At 42.7% G+C, this 26,940-nt stretch overlaps 1 protein-coding gene across 1 annotated transcript; it reads right to left on the bottom strand.

Moving 5' to 3' along the window:
• Positions 1–910: 910 nt before the first annotated feature.
• Positions 911–26,743, bottom strand: CZIB (CXXC motif containing zinc binding protein). The gene is made up of 8 exons (XM_082266031.1): positions 26,634–26,743; positions 21,601–21,684; positions 17,272–17,328; positions 13,697–13,778; positions 9,862–9,893; positions 9,673–9,750; positions 3,036–3,101; positions 911–1,013 (listed from the first exon to the last, which is right to left on the bottom strand). The coding sequence occupies exons 1-8, from the start codon at positions 26,637–26,639 to the stop codon at positions 936–938; spliced, it is 483 nt and encodes a 160-aa protein (XP_082122157.1). The 5' UTR covers positions 26,640–26,743; the 3' UTR covers positions 911–935.
• Positions 26,744–26,940: the final 197 nt, after the last annotated feature.

Consider the following 26,940-nt stretch of genomic DNA (forward strand, 5'->3'; position numbering starts at 1 on the left):
TTTTTTTCCCTAATATAACACAAGATTCTTTTTAGGATTAGGCTGATGTGGTCCCTTGATGGGATCGCACAGCAGCAGGACCAGCAATCTTTCTAGAGGCACTATGAAAGGTCCGCTAGGGTTTTTCTGTGCTTTGCACTAGCCAGGGAATTATAACTGTGCTAAATCAAAGAGTTCCCTTCCTGCAGTTGGGCTTTAAAAAGACCCCTCCCCTCCCCTCCCAATCAATGTACATTGTAAAGAAATTGCACATAAATGCAAAAAATCAAATATCTTAAAGGCTTACCTGCAGTCTTTTTGCTTTCAATAAATTATTTTTTATTCACTTACATTGTGTCTTTGAACTTGCTAGAAAACATTACTCCAGGAGTTATCCATACCCTAGCACTGTTCAACCTCTCATTACAAGTCACAGTGCTCACTTTTTCTGGAAATGTCTACATACTCTCCACCCGTTCCGACAACAGTGTCAATTGAGTGACAGCTCTGGGGCTGCTGACATCACATCCAAGATGGTGGCACCCAGCAACAGTCGCAAGGCTTTTTGACATCTTCACAAGGGAGGATTTTGAGGTAAATAACAGGAATAAATGACATTAAATACACACATAATCTTAGAGGAAGATTTTTTTATTGAAATCAATGGTCTGGCAACAGAGTCTCTAAGCAAAACCTTTTAAAATTGACAACATTTAACCACGCATACACAAGTGGGAGATCCTGCAGCTCCATTCCGCTGTTTGGAATCAGGTGACCTTTGAGATTGTACTGGAGCCTTGTAGGGTGGAAAGGGAAAGTTCTGTACTGGCAAGTCATTGTTCCCCTGTCTATGGCACATGGTCTGTTTATTATATCTCAGATTTTTTCACATGTAACCATTTGTAGCAGACCACACTGTAAACATTAAATATACAAATATTCTGATTTCATTGATTTCAACATTTTTTAAATTGATGTGTCACCTCATAGATACCCACAGATTCTTTGGCCTTTTCGTCATAATCTGTCCAGTCCTAAAAGGGATAATAAAACAATGTTCAGATCTTTTAATGTGGACAGCAATGCAATCACTATTGTCATGTGTATGTACAGTATTATCTACTCTTTAAAAGGAAAAGTTCACCATTAAAAAAAAAAAAAAAAAAAATGGGATTTTTGACTTACCGTAAAATCCATTTCTCTGATGTTCATTGACGGACACAGCTCCTAATCTTCTTAACCATTGGGTTATACTGCCCCCTTCAGGAGAAGGGCACTAGGCAGAAAAAAAATCTCTCCTTCAGCACCTGGCGTTCAACAGGCAAGCCGTCAAAGCCAGCGACTGTAAAGTAGGATGGAAGATTGGACCTTGGCCCTGCAGATCTTCCCTGAGAGGAAGTCTCCAAGGAGCATCGGCAACCAGCCATACCAGATCAGCGTACCAAGACCGGCAAGCAAAGTTGGGAGCAGAAGGTGGGGAGGAGGCAAAATCCAAAACTTCAGTTTGTAGCTCCTAGAAATTACACTTTGGACCCAAACAAAGCAAAGTTCCTGGGACCAGAAGGCCCTAAAGGCAGACAGACATCCTCCAACTCTGAAGGCCTAAACCTCCAAGCCCTCTTTATAATGAAGGAACACCCCCACTTATCAAATTAAACCTTGTTCTAGGCTTGGAGCTTAAGGCCTGAGGAAGAAGAAAATAACTTTTCCTAACCTCAAGATAAGAAGTACCTGAAAAAGCACGGGCCTCCTTTTTCGAAAAGGGAGGGGGGGTACTCTAACCCCCTGATCTTCTTGATCCAAACAATCCACCGCATATGGACAGAAAAGAAACTCATCCTGGAGATCTGGTGAAGCATATCTGCCAAGCTGTTCATGCAGTAGTGTAAGGCCACAGGTAAAAGCTCTAGCTGGTGGTTAACGGAGGGTTCCATTAAGATATTTCAGGCCATGCACTTAGTGCAAACTGCCATGGAAACAATCACAGGCTGCATGACAGGTTCTGCCAAGGTAAAAAGGTATGTAAAGAGGCCCTCTAACCTTTTCTCCACTGGGTCATATAACATCCTCTACAGGAGGGGGGGGCATTTCAGGGTGAGGCCAGTAACCACATAGGAATGCCTTTAAGTGGGTGGACTGGGATAGTCTTAACAAGTTTGGTCAGTTGTAGAGACCCCATATGAGAGATCTTGGGGTGAGAAGACGCAGGCTGCTTTAACGCTAAAGAAGAGCATATGGCATTAATAAGGGTAGCAATGGTATCCTAAACTTGGTTGAAATTTCAGCCGAAAGCATCTGCTCATCCTGATCAAGTTCCTCAGAAGGATAAGAGAAATGTTTCTTATCTATCTTGGGCAAATTTGTCTGTAGCCTAGGTAAAGTCAGGCTATCCCAGGAAGGGAGACTGAAAGGGCTCGCTTGTGACCTGTTAGCTACAGCCACTAAAAGGACAAAATTTCTGCCCATGAAATCAGACACGGCAAAAAACTCCTTCCTAGATGAGTAGGAGGGCGGCTGAGCATCAAAGGGACCAGCAGAGTGCCAGAGGAAGACAGGGATCGGTCTGGAGGCAACTATTCAAACAGAGGGTACTAGGGCTCTGTGGGCTCAGACTACCATTCTGTCACCTGTATCTGTATGGCAATCTGTGGATAACTCATTATGATCCACCACATGGCAGGGTGAGCGCCGATGCAGGATCCAGTGCTCGAAGCAACCAAAGAGTCAACCAATCTGGAAGCTGAAGAAGGAGCCTCTGTGATTATGGTGCAGCCAGGAATCTTGATAGGAGAATCTTAGAGAGCAAAAAAAAATCATCCTTAGAAAAGAGGTAATCTTTTCTTACTAGAGATCAGAGTTCCATCACTTATGGAAATAGTGGGAGGGGTTATACAGAAGATGTCTCTGCAGCTTTCTTTTGACCAATGTTTAATCACCCGAAGGTACCAGAAGGTAGCATATAACCCACGGTAAATAGGTACTGTATGACTAAATATCATTTTCTTTTAAATACCCTCATTGGCTAGATAATGATAAATGGGTCAGGACACACCTACCTTCTCTTGCAAGTTAATTTCATTGAAGGGTGTTCCAGTCTCTGCACCTTCAGCAGCAAAGCCTGCCTGTAGAAAGACAAATACAGCACAATGTCTGTGAAGGTATAAGAGAACTTAATAAATGGTTTGGATAAGCCGTGAAACCTCTTTAGCATTACAGAACATGTTGATTTGATTGTGACTAGCTACTACTAGCTAAAGGACAATATACAGGTGCATCTCATAAAATTAGAATATCATCAAAAAGTTAAATTTATTTCAGTTATTCAATTCAAAAAGAGAAACTCGTATATTTTATATAAATGCCTTACACACAGAGTGACAATCCTCAAAATTGAAATAAAGAAATGCTTATGTCTTACAGCCAGTGAAAACCCCAAATTCAGTATCTCAGAAAATTAGATTATTACATAAGACCAATAAAAAAAGGGTTTTTAATACAGAAATGTTGGCTTACTGAAAAATATGTCCATGTACAGTATAGTATGCACTCAATACTTGGTCGGGGCTCCTTTTGCATGAATTACTGCATCAATGCGGCGTGTCATGGAGGTGATCAGCCTGTGACACTGCTGAGGTGTTATGGAAGCCCAGGTTTCTTTGATAATGGCCTTCAGTTTGTCTGCATTGTTGAGTCTGGTGTCTCTCATCTTCCTCTTGATAATACCCCACAGATTCTCTATGGGATTTAAGTCAGGGGAATTTGCGGACCAATCAAGCACAGTGATACCATGATCAATAAACCAGGTATTGGCACCTGCCCATACCGTCAAAACTACCAAGTCTTGCTGGAAAATGAAATCGGCATCTCCATAAAGCTGGTCAGCAGAGGTAAGCACGAAGTGCTCTAGAATTTCCTGGTGGAAGGCGGCTCTGACTTTGGACTTGATAAAACACAGTGGACCAACACCAGCAGATAACATGGCTGCCCAAATCATACCTGACTGTGAAAACATCACACTGGACCTCATGCAACTTGGATTGTGTGCCTCTCCACTCTTCCTCCAGACTCTGGGACCTTCATGTCCAAATGAAATGCAACATTTTTCACATTACCCTGATAATGATCGATATGCTTGTTCAGTTGCTGAAATCACCAAGAGGAGTTAGCAGCAAAACACAGCTTCAATGCAAGCTTGTGTTGTAAAGAACTGCGCCTTCCAGGTCTCTAAGAGTGCATCCACCGATCCATGAGGCACTCTGATGGGGACAAGTGATGTAAGGGGGACTTTGATGGGACCTTTGATGTTAAGGGGGCATTCTGATGGGACAGTTGATGTAAGGGGGTACTCTGGTGTGGATAGTTGTTGTAAGAAGGTATTCTGATGCAGCCAATTAATGCAAAGGGGCACTCCAATGGGGACACCTGATTCAAGGGGGCACTCCGATGGAGACCTGATGCAAGGGGGCACTCCAATGGGGACACCTGATGCAAGGGGGCACTCCAATGGGCACACCTGATGCAAGGGGGCACTCCAATGGAGACCTGATGCAAGGGGGCACTCCAATGGGCACATAGAGGGACTCTGATAAGGTCCAGTGATGTAAGGAGGGACTCCGATAGGAACACTTGATATAAGGAGGCACAGGTTCTTTTTAATCATCCTAATCTAATGACAGCTTACTACATACTAGAGTTCCCTGTTCACTTCTGCACTGCCTCTGCACTCCCTGTCAGACACTATTTCTGGTTTCTGACTCGTTGTTCCCTGTATCTGTCACAATGTTGACTTTATGGCCCATGACTTTTTAAACTGCACCCCCAGATCAAATAGGATAGACCCAGCCCTGCTAATATTTAAATACATCCCTGTACATTTCCTAAATATACATCATTATGTGAATCATTCATTCATATAAATGTAAATAAAAAATAAACAATATCCTAGTGCCCAAAAATTAAATTTCATCATTTTAATTAAAAGTATCCTGCAAATGTGCATTAAACCGAAATAATAATAATCCACAACTTCATTCCAAACAGATCTTAGTGCATTCAAATGAAATAAATGTGAAATACATTTGATAAAATGAAATAAATAACAGTCCCACATCAATTTAGATCACCTGTTATTTTCAGATTTCCCTAAAACGGACTAGTCAAAAAAAAAAAAAAAAAAATCAATGTTGCTATTTTTTTTAAACTTGAAAAACACTTCTTCCAAGGATAAATAGGTGTACGCTTTCCCTTATTAATCGACCTCTAGACTATATGAGGTCAGAAGATCCCTGTGTAAAAATAAATCCCAGCAATGGTTATCGCCCCTTCACAGAACGATCTTTTCTGGAATAGATATCCAGCCCAGACCACTGCAGCTATCTCCAGAGAAGCTTAATCTGTGTTCCTCAATGGAGAATCATCTAGTGCTCTCCATTTAACAGCATTTACTGAAGATAAAGTAAACATGTACTGACATAAAATAATCAGTAAAATGCTTATTCTAGAACAATGTCCCCTTCATAGGCTCTCATATTGCTGCACATCAAACCCATAACATTCCGTCTTGTCCGCTAGACTGGACATGCCGTCGGCATATTTACTTGGTTGACTTTTGTAGTGGTCTGCATGTGTGAGACACAAATTGGTGCTAGTTGGCTTCTAAGTTAAAAAATAAAAATGCCTTTAAATTGCTGCAAAGGGATATATTTAATGTTTTATTTTGGAAATGGATTTACACACAAGTACTGGTAAAATATCCATTACCATTTTTAAATGCATGGACATCAGACTTGTAAAAGTAAAGTAGATTTTTACACAGAGCTTCACAGCTGCTATCTAGGAATGCTGTGATATGAAATAGAGAGCCATACCGAGCTTACAACATCCTCTGTGCACAGTTTCTATTAGATGGGATAGCATAAGGAATAGCACATATTATTAACAACTTATACAATTCCTACTAAATATTACTGCTACTACACATAGTGGAAAGCATCAGGGTTAATATACTTGGAGCTCCTGTCTAGAATAAAAGCATCAGGGTTAATATCTTGGAGCTCCTGTCTAGAATAAAAGCATCAGGGTTATTACACTTGGAGCTCCTGTCTAGAATATCGCATTTCCTGATCTCTATAATGGTCAGAGGGCTGGAAGCTGTATATGAGCCTCTCTCTTACAAACTGGTCAGCACTGCCCTGATATATTTTTCCCATGCCTCTCAAGCAATGTATACACTCTATAGATAAACTGCTATAATCCTTAGCTGATTTGTTTACCTGACTCTTTAACTGTGGCATGCAGCACACACGGGGTGACATATGTCACAGAACTAACACCCGAACTGCGTAAGCCAATATATTTCTCACTTGTTTTCCACAATCCCCACTTTACATAATGGACAATAATTGGTTACATCAGTGTGACATGGTGATGGAAGAGTGACTAATCAGTAATCTACTAAAGAGATTAGGCCACTTTCTGGAAGATCAGCTAAAGGTGCACAGAAGCAGCCCCCTCTGTTCTTTACAACACTGGCCTGTGAATGAGTCTATGCAACAGAGCACAACATGCTGAGCGACCAATCTGATGAAAGATGCCTAAAAGAAGTTGGGCATCCAGTACGAAATGCCTTTGCAACCAATAATTCTCCATTGCATCTCATAACCCATCATAGAAACGTATATGGAGTCATGTGATTCATTGCTGGAGCAGCACAGACAGTTTTCATTTCAGACGCTAATGTTTGTTGTGCCTAGAAATGGAACCGCCACCTGCATCAAAGTGAAGTTCCAGAAAAAAGTTTTTTTCTTTTGTTTCTGATGTGTGTTGCTATATAATGTACAGGAAGACACATCATGATGATGTACACAATCCAGAACAATAGTAGAGCAGCCATTTTAAGCAAACATAAGTTTGAAGAGGAATGCCAAACATGCTTTCCTTGTGCCTATACATTGCAGCATATGCATGGTTGATTCCTCCGCCCCCGGCCAATTTCATCCTCATGGGCAGTCTTGGCAAAGGTCTCCCCAAAAATAGTCTGCAAGGCAGCCAGCTGGTCCTTGTTCTCCATGTTTATGGCTCACTACAGCCTAGATCTGGCTAGTCTTAACTCCAAAAAAGGTACAGGTGCTAAATGGGATGTAATTCAGAAGTCCAGCGCTGGGGGTGCATGTATATAAAAAGAAGAATGGCAGCAGTTGGTTCCAGAATAGTCAATGATAATGACTGCACCACAGTTCCAATGTAGACTAAAAAAGATTTATTAAAAAGAACAGTCACTGTTCAAAGGTGCAAAAAAATCATTGCAAAAAACATATTAAACTATGACAGCCAGTATATGTTAAGCAGATTGCGCTCATAGACCATGGGTTTCTTCTCTGCAGAGGCTTACTGTATCCTATTATCCAGGTCCCAGACTGCCGTGAATGGAGACCAGTCTCTGCTCGGGCTTCACGCTGGCGCTGGTCTCCTAAATGGGAAATGAGGGGATGGCAAAGCGGGGAGACCAGCTAGTGGCCAGACATTAGGCAGCCGGTAAGGGAGAGCGGCGCGCCGGACGTGATGTCATCAATACAGAGTGAGCTCAAAAGTCATCAAGGAGGCTAAAGGTGGAACACAAACCGGATGGAGCAAGCTGTCAGAAGACTATCATCGTGACAACGTGTTTCGGGCGTGGCCCTTTATCGTGTCATGTTTCGGTCTTTGCCTTTAAGATTAATATTACTTCCAGGCCAGCCTTCTATTTAAACTCCCTCGACTGTCTTGTCACATGACTTGACAAAAGGCCATGCCGGAAATGAATTGTTATGACGACAGCCCTCTACAGCTTGCTCCAATTGTTTTGTGTTCCCCCTTTAGCCTCCTTGATGGATTGTGAGCTAAGCGCTGCCCTATATTAGTGACTTCACATCCAGCGCACCGCAGCCTGATGTCCGGCCACTAGCTGGCCTCCCCGCTTTGCCATCCCCTCACTTCCCATCCACAGGACTAGCGGGATCAGCTCCCTCACTTCCCATTTACGGGACCAGATCCAGTGTGACACCCGGACAGACACTGGTCTCCATTCATCACAGTACTGGACACATAGAATACAGTAAGCCTCTGCAGAGGAGAAACCCATGGTCTATGAGCGCAATCTGCTTAACGTATACTGCATGGTTTATTCTGTTTTTTGCAATGATCTTTTTGAACCGTAGAACATTGACTGTTCTTTTTAATAAATAAATATTTTTATTGGAACAGTGGTGTAGTGGTTAGCACTTTCACCTAGCAGCAAGAGAGTCGCTGGTTCAAATCCCAGCCACGATACTACCTGCCTGGAGTTTGCATGTTCTCCCTGTGCCTGCGTGGGTTTCCTCCGTGTACTCCGGTTTCCTCCCACACTCCAAAGACATGCTGGTAGGTTAATTGGATCCTGTATAAAAAAAAATGGCCCTACTATGTATGTATGTGAGTTAGGGACCTTAGATTGTAAGCTCCTTGAGGGCTGGGACTGATGTGAATGTACAATGTATATGTAAAGCGCTGCGTAAAATTGACAGCGCTATATAAGTACCTGAAATAAAAAATAAAATAATAACTGTGGTACAGTCATTATCATTGACCCTTCTGGAACCAAATGCTGCAATTCTCTTTTCATATACATGCACCCCCTAGCGCTGGACTTCTGGGAATGATTTTTGGTTGACTGTTATTCGGCTAGTCTCCGTTTTGTAATAGTCAATTAAAATTTCTGCTTTTCATCAGCATTCCCTCCCTGGTAGCGAGTTATTTACCATGTATATGCTGACATGAAGGCACCAGGAAACCGGAAAATTGAATACTTACTTTTTTGTAATTTTCCTTTCCTGGTGCCTATACATGGTAGCATATTCCCCTCCCTTGTTCTTATCCTTGTGGCTGGTTTGAGTCTAGTTACAAAAATGGGATGGGAGGAGTTGCCCTCTTTTATAAAGTTATAACCGTCCTGTGGTTTGGCCGGGGGTGGAGCAACCAACCATGCATATGCTGCCATGGATAGGCACCAGGAAAGGAAAATTAAGGAAAGGTATTAATTTCCTTTTTTAAATACATAGTTGAAATACAGTTATGTGAACTGCTTTACCCGCCAAAATATCTGCAATATCTGCATGGGCAAGCAGGTAACATCTTTATTTCCTGTATTAACTTTGCATCTTCTTGCCAGCTCTCCATATTCAACCTACTGACTGATAAATGTATCAGTAGCATGACCTCTGTCCAACGTGCATGGTGGTAAAACAGGCAGCACTGTTATTAAACAGTTAGAATTAGTGTGATCTTCTTGGTTATGCTGTCTGCCTTTAATTTATAAATCACAAGACTGGCTGACCAGAATTAAAAATCTGTCCCTGCATTACTTTTCATAAAATGAAGAGCTTGGTGTCTTGCGGTGTGTTCTCTGCATGAAAATGCAGACAACACTTTGTGACAGAAGCCCAGTCAACGTCATGTGACAGGTTTCCTCCCAGAACCTTTTTCCCCCTACATTGGAATGAATAGGACTTCTCTTGGATCAGAATCCCAAAGCAAGCAAAGCAGAAAGCACATTTTTAAAGTTGCTTTTTTTAAGTGCAGATCCCCCCCCAAAAAACTTGGTTCTGACACCAGGGATGTTATTAATAAATGGGACGTTTAAACAATATATACTTTGAATTCTGTATCTGCTTCAGTTACCTGTGGCTGAAAGTCTACAGGTTCCAGTCCTCGACACTCGAACTCCACTATAGTCTTAAATTTTTCATTGTCTTCAGCCTGAGCGAAACCCAAACACAACAACATGAGAGTAGAGTTCAGCAGCAGCAGATAGCGGTACCCATCCCAAACCGAGTGAGGACAGCAACATCCTGACCCTCAGGTACTTACATTGTACGGCTGCATGGAAGTGCTCAGTATATCTGCATTAAAAAAGGAAAAAAGGGAATTTCCAAAATTAGGGGGAATACCAGGCAAGCTTATAAATACAAAGTTGAAACACAAATGGGAACTGCTTACAAGGAGGTCAGATCTTCAACCACCACTGCAGCAGCAAGTCAGCTTGATCAAGAACACACCCTTAGCTTGTTTACTGGATGAAGAAGGGAGCAGCAGCAGACTGATGAGGTAATCCCTCTGCCCCCTTCTCTTTCCTTCTGTCATCATGTTTAGTGTAAGCACATTCAGGAGGCTGGTGTAAAGACAAAATCAGGTACTTACACTAGCCGTATTTTAAGTGAAAATAAATGCATTGATTGAATGGTTTCCCACCCCAAAAAAAAAGAAACAAATCCAAGGCATGTCCCTGGTGAAAACTGTACCTGTTACCAGTGTGCTTATACTAGCTAATAAGGGAACTTCCAAGCCCTCAAATGGCTGGTCTCATAAATGATCACCAAGGCAATTGCAGAAGTGAAAAGGCTAAGCGTGCTCTATCCTGCTGTATTAAAGTTTTAGAAAAAAAGTGCATTGTTTGTATTTTATTCTTTTAATTTGTATATATATCCTGTTTGCACACTGGGAGGGGGCAGCCATGTTTTATCAATACATATTTGCAAAATTTGCTAGCTTGGCAGTGCTGCAGAACAATTACACTTTATTATCCCGCTCATTCAGAGCAGATCGGTCAGTTCAGAGACAATACAATCTCCTGAAAGATCATTAAAATGCTGAACTTTAGACAAAATAAAAAAGACACAAATTAATCCAGCTCTGTATCCAATAACATATCATTTGAGTGGACCTTCATAAAGAGAAGTTGTGCTGGTTCGTTCCCTCCCGCTATTTTTTGTAAGAGGGAGTACTAATTTTTATTGGTACCTGCTCCCACTTCTGCAATCCTTGCCTAGATGAGGATGATGTCCCTTTCCCAGCCCTCCCGTAGTCTCCTGGAATATGTGAGGTCACATGTTCCATGAGACTGCAGGACCATCCACAAAGCATCACACAACCTTCTGCATTTGCAGTGAGAAGCCGGCCATGATTCTTCAGGAAGCTACAGCCAGCTCCCTTATCCAAGATGGTGGGATTGGGACCCATGGTGCTAAGAAGAACTGGCTGCAGGAAGACAACGCTTGCCTCCAGAGACTGCTAAGTACCCGATTTTTGTAGTTGTTGACTTCAAAAAGAAATATGAGGTTTGAAAACAGACATCCAGGTGGATGCAGCATCTGTCCCCCCGCCATCTCTAAACTGAGAATTGAGCAATCAAAGACTCACTTCTCAATCTTCAGTGAGCAGAGACCTGGGGACTGTCTGCCCCTCCAATGCTCGTCAGAGTGCTGGGCTGTGGAGGGGGCCAAAAGAGCTTTGCCCCTACTTCTCCTTAAACTTCAGTTTAATTTTTTTTTTTTTTTAAATGTAAGCAGTGCAAGTACCTGCATTTGACCTGGTATCGGCCTCTTGCAGTCCTTGTACATCAGACTGTAAGAGGGGGAATCAGCACAGAGAGCCAATCAGTTGTTCTGCAGTGCAAGGAGCATACTGATAGGGGCAAAGAAAAGAGTGACAGAGAGATTTGCTCGACAGCTTGCTGCTTCTCCTACAAGTGTTACTGAACTTCAACAGAATAATCTCAGGTCTAGATATAAATCTTTGGGCATGTAACACATCTTCTAAATAGGTGTTTCATCAGTGTATTTCTCTGTTTTCCTGAAGTTAAAGTGCTATTAAAGGCACATTTTTTTTTAAATAGTAAAACATGTCATGCTTACCTGATCTGTGAATGGTTTTGCACGGAGCAGCCCCAATCCTCCTCTTCTTGGGTCCCCCGGTGGCGCTCCTGGACCCTTCCCTCCTGCTGAGTGCCCCATAGCACCCGAGCCGCTGCTCTGTGCGTCCATTCACACATGATGTGTAGCTTTGCCACATCCCTACTCTCTCCTCATTGGCTCACTGGCTGTTATTGACAGTGGTGAGAGCCAATGGCTCCCGCTGTTGTCTTAGCCAATGAGGAGTAAGAGACCCAGGAGAACTGCTGCTCTTATGCACATCGCTGAATCAAGATGAGGCTCAGGTAAGTACTGGGGGGGGATGCTTGAAGGTATAAAAAAAAAAAAAAAACTTCAGTCTTTACAACCACTGTAGGCTTTAAGTCAGCAGTAAGGATGTTACTTGCACTGCCAAAAAAGGGAAAATAATAGGAATTTGTAAGACAAGTATATATAGTGCATCCGGAAAGTATTCACAGCACTTCACTTTTTCCACATTTTGTTATGTTACAGCCTTATTTCAAAATGGATTAAATGAATTATTTTCCTCAAAATTCTACAAACAATACCCCATAATGACAACGTGAAAGAAGTTTGTTTTAAATCTTTGCAAACTTATTAAAAAGAAAAAAACAAAAAAAATAAAAAAAAACACAAGTACGTAAGTATTCCAAGCCATGAAGTCCATGGAATGGTCTGCAGAACTACGAGACAGGATTGTATCGAGACACAGATCTGAGAAGGGTACAGAAACATTTCCGCAGCATTTAAGGTCCCAATGAGCACAGTGGTCTCCATCATCCATAAATGGAAGAAGTTTGGAACCACCAGGACTCTTCCTAGAGCGGGCCGCCCAGCCAAACTGAGCAATCTGGGGAGAAGGGCCTAAGTCAGGGAGGTGACCAAGAACCCTATGGTCCCTCTGACAGAGCTCCAAGGTTCCTCTGTGGAGAGAGGAGAACCTTCCAGAAGAACAACCATCTCTGCAGCACTCCAACAATCAGGCCTATATGGTAGAGTGGCCAAACTGAAGCCACTCCTCAGTAAAAGGCACATGACTGCCCACCTGGAGTTTGCCAAAAGGCACCTGAAGGACTCTCAGACAATGAGAAACAAAATTCTCTGGTCTGATGAAACAAAGATTGAACTCTTTGGCCTGAATGGCAAGCGTCCTGTCTGGAGGAAACCATGCACCGCTCATCACCTGGCCAATACCATCCCTACAGTGAAGCATTGTGGTGGCAGCATGTGGGGATGCTTTTCAGCGACAGGAACTGGGAGACTAGTCAGGATCTACGGAACAATAAATACAGCAATGTACAGAGACATCCTTGATGAAAACCTGCTCCAGAGCACTCTGGACCTCAGACTAGGGGAAAGGTTCATCTTCCAACAGGTCAGCGACCCTAAACACACAGCCAAGATAAACTCTGTGAATGTCCTTGAGTGGCCCAGCCAGAGCCTGGATTGAACTCGACTGAACATCTCTGGAAAGATCTGAAAATGGCTGTACACCGACGCTCCCCATCCAACCTGATGGAGCTTGAGAGGTCCTGCAAAGAATGGGAGAAACTGCCCAAAAACCGATGCGCCAAGCTTGTAGCATCATACTCAGACAGACTTGCGGCTGTAATTGGTGCCAAAGGTGCTTCAACAAAGTATTGAGCAAAGGCTGTGAATACTTACGTACATGTTATTTTTTCAGTTTTTTAATAAGTTTGCAAAGATTTCAAACAAACTTCTTTCCCGTTATTATGGGGTTTGTAGAATTTTGAGGAAAATAATGAATTTAATTCATTTTGGAATAAGGCTGTAACATAACAAAATGTGGAAAAAGTGAAAATCTGTGAATACGTTCCTGGATGCCCTCTAAAAATAACAAACTCCCAAAATGCCTTCCTTCTAAATGTTAAAATAATTCAAAAATGATCTCATAACATTTTACCCTCTCTTCCTTTAAAGACACTCATCCCCCTCCTCCCAGTTCTCAGGATGTAGCGTGTGTGAAGACTTACCTATAGAGTTTTCCCGGGAGCACAGCTTACATTTCTGTACCATGCTGGCACTACCTCTGCCTCCTTTCAGAGGGGTACTGTCCTGCAGGTGACAACAAGAAAAGTCTCATTAACACCAGCCAAGTAAAAGTCTCATAAAAATCCTATTCTTTAATCACATTCACATGCTGCAAGAAGGAAGAAGAGCAGGTATAACCAGATCGGGTCCCATCTATAGAAGGAAATCATCCTTCAAGCTGCATTCTGAAACAATCTACCCTAATGCAATCAGTTCTTCAACATTCAGGACCGTCCATTAGAAAATAATTACAAACACAAGAAATAATGCATTTATGCAGTAATGCTGGTTGTGACCCATGGCACCCAATGCAACAATTGTTTTTATTTTAAACAACTGACCTCCGGAATGTTTAGCCCATTCATGACCAGGGCATTTTTTGCCATTCAGCACTGTGCTACTTACTTTAATTGGCAATTGTGTAGTCATGCAACAATGTACCCAAATTCAATTTATTTTAAATTAATTTAAATACATTTTTTTTTCACACAGAGCTATCTTTCACTGGTATTTGATCACCACTGGGTTTTAAAATTCCTCTTTATATAAAACGAAAAAAGGTCACAAAAAGATGTTTTATAACAGAAAGTAGAAAATAGATCAAATTTCCAAATATATTTAGGCCAAAATGTATTCTGCTACATGCTGCAAGTGCTGGCGGCGATCAGGACTGATCCTTCTAACACTGCATTTTTGGGAAACAATACCACTGGAGACACTTGTAGAGTTCTGATCGTGATCAAGATACTGATCTGTACAAACACTATACTAGTAATGGTGGCGATCAGCAACTTATAGTGTAACTGTGATAGTGTGGCGGACAATCTGGAGCTAACTGACGCTGGCTGAGAGGGACACCAACTGACACTGATGCCGCTAGTGACACTAAAACAGCGATCAGTGATAATACTGTACACTTTACTAATGACACTGGCTGGGTGACAGGGGTGATCAGGAGGGCAATTAAGTAATTGAGTGTCTAACAAGTGTATGCAAGTATATGTGTGTTGCTTTTATTCACAGATCTGGCTGGGTCTCTCCTTGGTTTTAGTTCTGAACGGTACCTGATAGCAGGTAGAAATCCAGCCAGAACCTGTGTGTTGTGTTTACAAACACACAGATCTCTGTGCTGTGATTTTCCACAGTTGATCAGCAGGTATACAGTCAAAATAGTTGGCTGTAACCTGCTGACAAACTCTTGCTGTGTCCAATCACAGCACACATCAACAGTGGCCCAAACACCCACCTCCAAACCAGGAAGTTTACTGCAACATATGGGTTACATCGTGATGCCTTTGGCTGCTGCCAGCCAGCAGTAATGTACTGCTGGCAGTCAGAAAGTGGTTAAATAACCGCATATGTACACTGTGCCTACAGTTCCATGCACTAAAGCAGGTTATTTAAGGCTTTCTTGCACTATGTGTGATGAGATGCATTTTTCCACATCGTCACAGGTCACTGCTACGGCACATAGAATACAACAGTTGTTTTCTCTGTGCCTTGAAGTGCTAAAAAATGCAAAAGTTTGTTAAATACACAGTGTGTTGAAGAGCTGAAAATGCAGTGCGATGAATGAAGTGTCACTATGGGACACTTCATATAAAGATGAAAAAAAAAGAAACATAAAACACGCCGCCCCCCTGTTGGAGTCCACGCTACACCAGCCTGCACTGTGAAAAGTGCTGTTTTATTGTGCAGACTAGTGTGAACCTAGCCTTATAGAATGCTCAACCTCAGAAGGTAAAGGAGGTTTAAAAAAATCTGCTCCATGTATGCAAATACACTGTTCAAAAAAATTAAAGGAACATTTTTTAATCAGAGTATAGCATCAAGTCAATTAAACCCCTGTGATATTGATCTGGTCAGTTAAGTAGCAGAGGGCATTGTTAATCAGTTTCAGCTGCGTTGGTGTTAATAAAATTAATATCAGGTGCACTAGATGGGCAACAATGAGATGACTCCTAAAACAGGAATGGTTTTACAAGTGGAGGCCACTGACATTTTTTTCCCCTACTCAGCTTTTCTGTTTTTCACTAGTTTTTCCTTTTGGCTAGGGTCAGTGTCATTACTGGTAGCATGAGGCGATACCTGGACCCTATAGAGGTTGCACAGGCAGTCCAACTCCTCCAGGATGGCACATCAATACGTGCCATTGCCAGAAGGCTTGCTGTGTCTCCCAGCACAGTCTCAAGAGCATGGAGGAGATTCCAGGAGACAGGCAGTTACTCTAGGAGAGCTGGACAGGGCCGAAGATTGTCCTTAACCCATCAGCAGGACCGGTATCTGCTCCTTTGTGCAACGGGGAACAGGATGAGCACTGCCAGAGCTCTACAAAATGACCGCCAGTAGGCCACTGGTAGGAATATCTCCGACCAAACAATCAGAAACAGACTTCATGACGGTGGCCCAAGGGCTCGATGTCCTCTAGTGGGCCCTGTGCTCACTGCCTGGCAATGTGGAGCTTGACTGCCATTTGCCATTGAACACCAGAATTGGCAGGTCCGCCCCTGGCGTCCTGTGCTTTTTACAGATGAGAGCAGGTTCACTCTAAGCACATGTGACAGACGTGAAAGGGTCTGGAGAAGCCGTTCAGCTGTCTGTAACATCGTTCAGCATGACCGGTTGGGTGGTGAGTCAGTGATGGTCTGGGGAGGCATTTCCATGGAGGGACGCACAGACCTCTACAGGCTAGACAATGGCACCCTGACTGCCATTAGGTATCGGGATGAAATCCTTGGACCCATTGTCAGACCCTACGCTAGTGCAGTGGGTCCTGGGTTCCTCCTGATGCAGGACAATGCCCGGCCTCATGTGGCAAGAGTATGCAGCCAGTTCCTGGAGGAGGAAGGAATTGATACCATTGAATGGCCTCCATGCTCGCATGACCTAAATCCAATAGAACATTTCTAGGACATTATGTTTCAGTCCATGTGACACCGCCAGGTTGCACCTCAGTCTTTTCAGGAGCTCAGTGATGTCCTGGTCCAGATCTGGGAGGAAATACCCCAGGACACCATTGGTTGTCTCATTAGGAGCATGCCCTGACATTGTTAGGCATGCATACAAGCACGTGGGGGCCATACAAACTGCTGAGTTGCTGCAATGAAACTTCAGCAAAATGGACTAGCATGCTGCATGATTTTTTCACTTTGATTTTCGGGGTGTCTTAGAATTCAGCCCTCTGTAGGTTGATCATTTTCAGTTCCATCAAACAATGTGGCATCCTTTTCTTCCTAACACATTACCCAGTCCATATCAGTATAGATATCCAGAATGATATTTATCCCCATTGAGATCTGATGTGTTTTCAAAGTGTTTGTTTAATTTTTTTGAGCAGTGTATACTGGCTTTCAGTGAACAATGGCCGCACATTGGTTGGAGGCTGATGGTGCTCTTTTCCCATTCTTGGAATGTAACCAGCACTCACTGACAGATCATCTGCATCTGTAGAGATGTAACCATGTATGTAGTTGTCCCGGAAACAATTATTAGTACATGTATATGCTGTATAACTCACCATTAGCGTTATGTACTGCCATTTGTCTGACACCTCTCCGCAGTTCCCACACTTCAGCTACAAGAGAAAAAAAAAAAGGAATTTTTTTGCATCTACAAATCGTAAGGTTCAAGTCTGGTAGAGTCTGGGATTTTTACTTAGTATACAAGCATCAGATGAAAGAATAAATAATAGGATTCAGCCTAAATGGGCTTTTGTAGCAATAAAATACTAAAACACGGTCCTCAGTCAGTGTTTGAAATAATAAATCTCAGTTTTTATTTTACTTTTTTACTAACTTATATAGAGACGGCAATTTACATAGTGCTTTACTGTATACCGTATTGTACATTCACATCAGTCCCTACCCTCAAAGAGCTTACAATCTCAGCAGCCATGATACACCGTGGTCAGTGTACAGGGGGAGGGCAGAAACTGGCAGGATCAGCCTGGTGGATCAGCCTGTTTTTTTAGGTGATACAGGGGACCTAATGACACAGCACAAACACTGTGCTGCATAACATGCTTTAAAGGAGCAGAATCAATTTTTTTTTTTTAGGGTAACAAACACTTTAAATAATAAAACAAATGAAAATGGCATGGACAAAAACGAGGGGCGCAACCTTATATTTTCTAACTGCAAACAAGCAATCTCTGTGGCTGAAGTTTTCCACCCTTAATAAGTCAGGTGCCTGTCTACCAGCATCCCCATAATCAATAAAAAAAAATGTATCCCCCATATGGAATCGGGACTTTAGTGGCAAACAAGGCACGGATAAAAAGATATAAATGTAAAACTGTATTTAAACATATTTAAAATGATTTTTACACAAGAAACCAATATATACACATAAGTAGACATATTCTGGTTTTCGGTAATTCGATATATCGCGGTATTGCATAGCCACGGTATTGTTATTGTGGCATTTTTAAAATACCGAGTTTCTCTGCTCCTGGGTCTGACTTGTGAATTGATACATTTCAGTGAGCTGGATGACTCATTCACTCACACAGCTAAGCCTTTCAGCATTAAGTCTGCCAGTAACTATAAACAAAAATGATTACATTGTATCTTTTCCTTCCCTCTGCCAGGGAGAAAGGAAGTTTAACCTCTTAAAGACTGGACCTTTTTCTGACACTTGTTGCTTGCAAGTTAAAATCAGTTTTTTTTTGCTAGAAAAGTACTTAGAACCCCCAAACATTTTATATATTTTTTAGCAGAGACCCTACAGAAAAAAATGGCGATTGTTGTAATATTTTATGTCACACTGTATTTGCGCAGCAGTCTTTCAAACGCAATTAATAGACTTTAATGAAAAAAAAAAGAAATAAACGTAACAGTAAAGTTATCCCAATTTTTTTTTTTGTTACACAGAGAATCGTGATCTTTATTCCAAGCTAAAAAATCGTGATTCTCATTTTGGCCAGAATCGTGCAGCTCTAATATATGTATATATATATATATACACACACACACACACGCATAGCAGCCCACATTACATTATTATAGTGAAGTAAAGTCATATTAATTATAGTAAAGTCATAAATAGATAAAAACACCGGTCCTCCTGCAGGTTTAACCAATTAATGACTTTACTATTGCTTTAGGCCTGGTTCACATGTATGCGGGTGAAAAAAGGTGCATGCAGAATTTAAAAAAATGCAGTGGCCATGAAATCCATCCTTCTTTTGCACCAATGCGACTTACCTCCCGTTGCTGCACACGCAAACTGTTTTTAAATGCCGTGCCCACGTATACAAAAAATGCATAAAGCTTGTCAGAGCAGGAACTGCAGGTTAGTCGCATGGTGCAAAAGCAGGATGGATTTCAAGGCCACTGAATTTAAAAAAAATGCTGCATGCACCTTTTTTCTGCGGAAAATGAGGGCATAGCAGCCCGTTCAAATCAATGGGGTGCTATGCCTGTGCAAATGTGGGCCGCCAACCCGCATACATGTGAACCGCCAACCCGCATACATGTGAACCACCAACCCGCATACATGTGAACCAGGCCTAAAGCAATAGTAAAGTAATTTATAAACAACACCTCCTTCAGGTTTAACCACTTCTTGACCACAAGGATTTGCCCTCTTAATGACCAGGCCATCGGATCGGAGCCGAGCGCCAGGACCAGTCATCACCAGGTAGGCCAGACACTGCTTGATGACCTATTTTAGGCCTGGTTCACAGAGTCTGTACTGACTGACTATATAATAATGTGCATAAGTGAACCAAAGCCCCTAAATTCAGCAATGAAATTGAAGTGAGGTGGAAATTTAATAATTTAAATTTAATAATAGAATACCGTGATAATACCGTATACCGTGGCAAAACCTTAATCAATTAATCGCAGCATGAAAATCTGATACCGTCACAAGCCTACACATAAGTAACATAAAAACAGCTAATCTATACAAACATCTGAGTAAATTGACTATGTGTATGCTCTGTACTGATTATCACTGCAATGTCAAACCCTTTTCTTGTAGAATACATTGAATGTAAGCATCTCCTTCGAAAAAAAACCCCCGAGGAAAGGTTATATACCTGAAATGCGTCGGGTAGAATGGAGACAGCATTCTTCAAATGTTTACTTTATTACTCAGATGTTTGTATGGATTAGCTGCTTTTATGTTACATGTGTGTATAGATTGGTTTCTTGACTAAAAATCCTTTTAAAGATGTTTAAATACATTTTTACATTTTATATCTTTGTATTGGTGCATTGTTTGCCATTAAAGTCCCAATTCCACATGGGGGGGGGGGAACACATTATTTTTCTAATGAGACAAAACAGGTAGTTTGGCCGACTCTTCTTAGGCAAACTGCTCCAGCTGTCTCAGGTTCTCCAGGATGCATGTTTCGGCTCTTTTTACAGATGTTCAATAGGCTTCAGATCATTTTTTAATCTGTGAACCTAGAGATGATGTGATTTACCAAAAAGCTCCAGTTTTCTCTCACTTTTCTCCAATAAATAGGCTGAATGACTAATTACAAGATACGTGTGACTAATTGTGGAAAACAGTTTGAAAAATCACTAAGATCCAATGATTTATAATCTTTTCTAGGGGTGTAGGGGTGCCACCAAATCTGTCCAGGCCTATATATTTGTAGTTTGTGCCCTCATTGGGGAGATCACCCTCTCTATTTGTCTTATTTACTGTTATCACTGAAAGTAAAAGAAAAACCCAAATTTTGGTTTGTTCCCAGAAAAAATAATATCAAGGAAATCTTCCAATTGGCATAACTTGCTTTACTCTACAGCAGGGGTGTCCAAACTATGGCCCTCCAGCTGTTCAGGAACTACAATTCCCATCATGCCTAGTTATGTCTGTGGATGTCAGAGATTTACTATGCCTCATGGGAATTGTAGTTCCTGAACAGCTGGAGGACCATAGTTTGGACACCCCTGCTCTACAGCATTCCAAAGGTGTGCAGGTATAGATAAGACAATTGCTTTTACATTTAATCCCTGTTCAGTAATGCAGCATTGTTTCAATGAGCTGTAGGGGTACCAAAAAATGTGTCCATGGGTGTGAGTCAAGAGAACACATCTCTTCCACAGTCTCACTAATTTTAAAAGAATTGACAGGCTGCATTTCCAAGGTGCTGGTCTAGCCAGGAAACCTGCAACTTCAATACTAAAACAAGGAATTTTGCCCACTGATGAAATACAGTTTTAGTAATACCTTGGTTTGCGAGTAACCTGGTTACGAGTGTTTTGAAAGACGAGCAACATTTTTTTTAAAAATGTTGCCTTGATATACGAGCAGTATTAGACTCACAATGTTAAAGTGGTTTAACAATGCTAAAGTGGTTTCGTACAGTACAAGCATGCCATCCCCTCTGTTACATAACATCATGTGTACTGTATATAAAAGATGCTGACTTCTACTGTATCAGAGTGTCTCCCGGCGCTCACGTGACTCCTCTTCTCTCTGCTCTCCCCGGTGGGCGGGGCCGAGCACTCCCGCTGACATCATCCGGGGAGGAGAGAAGTAGAGAGCCGAAGAGTCACGTGAGCGCCAGGAGACGCTCTGATACAGCAGGGATCAGCATCTTTTAAATACAGTACAGACACATAATGTTATTTAACAGAGGGGATGGCATGCTTATACTGTACAGTACTGTGTTTTAGATATGATAGCAGCATATCTTTATTTATAACAATAAATGGTTGTGGAACGAATTATCTGAGTTTCCATTATTTCTTATGGGAAAATTTGATTTGATATACGAGTGTCTTGGATAACAAGCATGCTGCTGGAATTAATTATGCTCGCAAACCAAGGTATTACTGCACTGTATTACATTTCTAAATAGGTGACACCAATACTTGTATTCTCTCACCTTCAGAAACCAGCGGAAGTCATCTCCTACAGGCCGAAGCCGGGTGATGTTCTCAAGATTGGCCTTGAGCTGTAGTGCAAATTTCTACATGAAGGAGAAAGATAAAGAAAGTATGACGGAATTTGCATAGACATAGCAGAGAGACAATTTCCATCTTTGATAGATGCTGGAGAGTTAGAATTCTAACAAGCACTTCCCAGGAACTCTACTGAGGAGAACTCACTTCATGATCAAATTTCTCTCTTCCTGGATTTTTAGTTTGTTTTATATTTTGGGACACAACAGTAGAAGGGGCACTTGAAAACACTTCTTGCAGAAGGAAGAGTTTTTTCCCTTTGTTTCGGTTTAACCTTAATTATTAATATTATACAGGATTTATATAGCACAAACAGTTTGCACAGCGCTTTACAACATGGTGGCAGACAACACAGTTACAATACAATTCAGTAGGAATCAGAGGGCCCTGCTCATTTGAGCTTACAATGTAAGAGGGAGAGAGAGTACGACTACAATACGGTTCAATACAGAAGGAATAGGAGGGCCCTTCTTGTAGAGCTTACAATCCAAAGTTGCGACAATGCGGGTGGGCCCTAATGCCCACATGCCACACATTTGTGTCCATGGCAGCTGAGAGCATGCTCACTGCAAGTTCCTAGTATAGTAAACGAGCTGTCACTGACAGCTCCCAGTATCTAGGCATCATTGGAAGTCAGCAGGACAGGTTCCTGACTATGTGATGACTGGGATAGTCAATCACAGCGGTCACATGATCAGGAAGTCCATTGCCTAATAACCATGTTAGGGCAGTGGTGGGTGGGATGGGGGTTAATATATCATTGTTTCACACTTGCATCTCCTCTTAAGATAAGGGAAACATTAAGTGTAGGCTCACACTGAGGGTGGGTTTGAAATTGTTCGAGTGATTTCAAATTGGCATTTTCAATCCAACTTCGGGGGCAATTAGACAGACATCTGTGCGGGTTCATGCACAGATGTCTATTGAAATCGCCCACTGATGTCGCAAAAAGTAGTGCAGAAACTACTTTTGGGAATCGGTGCGGCGCCGCAAAGTCAGCGTCTCATCGATTCGGACGGTGCCATTGCCGGCAATAGGCTCCGATTTGACACGTCAAATCAACCCAATGTGAACGTTGGCTAAAGCAACCATTGCCAATCCTGGAAGGAATTTTTACCAACTTTTTTGCAAACTTGTTCCAGCTCAGTGACTCAGAAAGTACTGAATTTAGAGCATTGGCACAACAGTCAAGCAACTAGCATTGTCAGATGTACAGTAGATCAATGCTGACCTCTGTTTTTTTTCCATGAAGGGTTTACTTAAAGGGCACATTTACAGTTATGAAGTGCGCTAATTATTGTGTGTTAAATCACGCATTAATGTGCGTTGCATTAAGCCCCCATTCACACTAGCGCGACTTGTCAGGCGACTTGGTCGCCTGACAAGTCGCGGTGGGTCGCCTGCCATAGATTAGCACAGGACCCGTTCTAATAGGAGCGACACAAGTCGCTCCGACTTAGAAAAAGGTTCCTGTACTACTTTGGGGCGACCTGGAGGTGACTTGCATTGACTTCAATGATATGAAGTCCGTGCATGTCGCGCCAAGGTCACGGTGCACGCTGTGCACCACGACTTCACAGGTCTCCCCGGCAAGTCGTGTCGCCCCTGTGTGAATGGGCTCTAAGGCAGCCCACTAAATACAATTGTATCAAAATATCCTGGAAAATTGGACAATTTTTTTGCTGCAATGCATTGCAATACACTGTAGTGTTTCCATGCATTGCAGCACATCACAATGCAAGTGTGTTGCCTTAGTGTGTTGGGGTGCTATTCAAAATAAAGGACACTGCAGTGTGTCCATGTATGTTGCTGTGCACTGCGATGACGTTTGTGTTGTCGCAAAAGAAAGACTTAAATTGGCCCTAAAGGTTTATATTTCAGTTTGCAAAACCTATAAGGCCCCATGACACGGACACCTTCAGGCATCAGACATAAACTGAAGGTGTATTTCCACAACCGGAAGACATAGCCTATAACTCTGCATAGTAATGAATGGCTGTACAGGTGTATGCTATGCTTACGTGTACTAACACACAGACATACATCTCTGTTCGAGGATTTACACCCATGTGTGTTTCTGCAAGCACTACAAATTCCCGGACACTGCACAACCAATGCAGAGGTCTCTCCAAGGTGCAGACATATTTACGCACTTTACATCAAACGTCTCAAATGTCCATTTCACTGAGGCCCTAAAGCAATAACTGCAACCTTTTCTTATGGGAAAAAAATGATAAACCATATGAATAAAGCCGACCATTAGAAGCACCATTGCAGTGATTTATGGTTAGGGTCAACCCTGGTAAGTGTCACTTTGAAGCGGAACTAAAACCTCCTATCGTTTCCAGCCAAGGAAGCTGCCATCTTTCATCTGCAACGCTCATGGTGCTGCACATGCGATCAGTTATGAACCCTGCCATTAAATAGTTTGACAGTTTGGTTGAGAGAACAAGCAATGTGACAGTTAAGTTTCTGGGATTCCGGGAATGTACCTGCTTTTTGAAACTATTAAAGCAATGGTTTTAGTTCTATTTTAACTGGAACGATTGGTCTGTTACAGTGGAAAAAATAAAAGATTTACTGGCGGGATCAATAAAGGATAAAACTATGTTACAAGGGGGAATAAAAAAAAAAGAACATTGCTGCATTAATGCTACTGGCAGACTGTATCATATAGGTAATATTTTTTTTATTTGGCCCCATACTTCCACTTTAAAGTAGAGTTCCACCCAAAAGTGGAACTTACGCTCATTTGCTTCCTCCTCCCCTCCGGTGCCACATTTGGCACCTTTCAGGGGGGAGGGGGGGACGGGTACCTGTTTTTGACAGGTACCCTTCCCCACTTCCGGGAGATGGCGCCGTCCCTCTGAAGTTTGGCCCCCTCCTCCTTCCCCCGCCACCGAGCTAATCCAAATGCGCAGCGCTCTTCGCGCATGCGCAGTAGGGACCCGCCCGTGAAGCCGCAAGGCTTCACTGACCGGCATTGGCGGCGGCAGCACCCGACAGCCGATGTAAACATTGGCTGCGGTGCCGACATCGCTGGACTCCAGGACAGGTAAGTGTCCCAATATTAAAAGTCAGCACCTACAGTATGTGTAGCTGCTGACTTTTACATTTTTCTTTTTGGGAGGGCGGAACTCCGCTTTAAACTTTTGCTGTATTATAAACATGAATGACAGTGAATAAAGCACAGCAAATTTTAACTGCGCTCACCGGTGGTATTATGATGTTCCTGTTTCTGTGTTCAGATCTGTGCACCTGCTCCTGCCCCCAAGTCAGATATTGACATACAACTGTGTCCATGCGTCTGCATCCACTTCTATTGGCTGCCTGCATGCGGCTCTGAGGTGGATACAGATGCAGCTGAAAGCGGCTCAGCATGGCGGATGAGTCTCAGCATCTGTGTGAATAAGCCCATATAGTGAGGACCGATCTGCTTAAAGAGGTTGTAAACCCTCTTGTATAACTTTTACCTATAGGTAAGCCTATATTAAGGCTTACCTATAGGTGCTATAAATATCTCCCAAACTTGCACCGTTTAGGAGATATTTACAGCGCAAACTGCCGATGACGTCATCGGCGCAGGCGCTCTGAGGGAACGGCCACCCGTGCCGTTCCTTCAGAGCTCAGTGCCGTGAACAGCGGCTCCCGCGCGCATGCGCGGGAGTGATGTAATCGCGCCTCCGGCCAATCAGATGGCCGGAGGACGCGAACCCGGAAGCGGGACGGCAGGACATGTCGCCGTCCTGTCGCTGAGGTGGCGGCACGGCGGGGGCTTCGTTTTAAGGTAAGTACTACATAATGAGCTAGTATGCGATGCATACTAGCTCATTATGCCTTTCTCTTTACAGGGCTTTTTTTTTCCTCTGATTTTTTTTTGGACTTTACTTCCTCTTTAATGACTTAAGCCTAGTACACACGCAACGATTTTCCGCCGACCAGTCGTCCGTCTTTTGTCCAGAGTGGTGTTTTGTTGGTTGGAATGTGCCTAGACTGCACACGAATTTTCTCGCCCGACAAAATTATACTTCAGAAGTGATGCCATGTGTTGGTTTGCTTTCTTTGTGTTCTTTCTTCTCTGAGCATGCCTAGTCTTGCTCATTAGATTTTTCCCTGTCAAAATCTGTACTGACTGCACGAAAATCGGACGTGTTTTGACAACGGACAACAATTTTATAGCCTGCACACCAGATTTTTTTCGGCCCGAAAAGTCGGAGTCGGTTGTCGGATTATCATACTAACAAGCCGAAAATCGGCAGATCGGTCGTCGGACGAAAATTCCCTGGCGAATTTTGACGCGTGTGTACGAGGCTTTAGTGGTTAGCATGTTTACACACTACTTACATGTGTGCAGCTGCTAGGCAGGGAATCCCTCCTCCACCTATGATTGGCTGTTGGCTTTGACAGCTTCCAAGCGTGATAGCTCAGACCGTTTCGGACTTGTGTCCCAACACAGCTGGGCTGATCTGTGGTCCCCAGTTTGTATCCCAACCAGGAAGATATCTGCATGGAGTTTGCATGGTCTTCCTGTACTTGCACGGGTGTTCCAAGTATTCAGGTTTCCTCCCACACTCCAAAGACATAATCGTAGGTAGTCGCCTGTAAAAATGGCCTCAGTATTTGTATGCAAGATAGGGACCTTAGATTGTAAGCTCCTGAGGGCAGGGACTGATGTGAATACATATTATGGGAAGTGCTGGGAAAACATTGAATGCAATTTATATACCTAATATTACTACTACCACTATCATTGCATGTCTGGCTGTCTTCCTGCACTGCAACCTGCAGAACCCCCCATGCTGTGTACAGACACTGACCCTAATACTGAAAGCTGTGAGCAATGCTCACCATTGTCTGCTCTATCTCACATTTACTGGACAGAATTGTGTGCAATGTCACTGCCAGCATTCATTACTGCAGCCATTACTTTCTGAAGCAGAACTGCTCGAGAACTTACCACCATGACGTCACTGAGCACTTCCTTTACAGCACGTCGCACAGTCAGCTCTATACTGGGGAAGTTAGCAGAGTCACGTGTCTGAGATGCACAGCCCCAACCGCAGCAAGTATGGGAAGTGTTAGGGGAGAGCGCCATCTAGTGGCGTCATCTGGGAACAGTCACATCTCCAGCAGAGAGAGAAATCTACAACTTACCATTGATTTCGCTTTACATAAAACCCAGGCATCCCAACCTGCAAAAACTAATTTCAGGGAGGTGGAACTCCGCGCCGCCGCTGCCGCGCCCCCCGCACTCATTTAACACA

This window comes from Pelophylax lessonae (genome assembly GCF_965119305.1).
Source record: "Pelophylax lessonae genome assembly, chromosome: 8".
NCBI classification, from domain to species: Eukaryota; Metazoa; Chordata; class Amphibia; order Anura; family Ranidae; genus Pelophylax; species Pelophylax lessonae.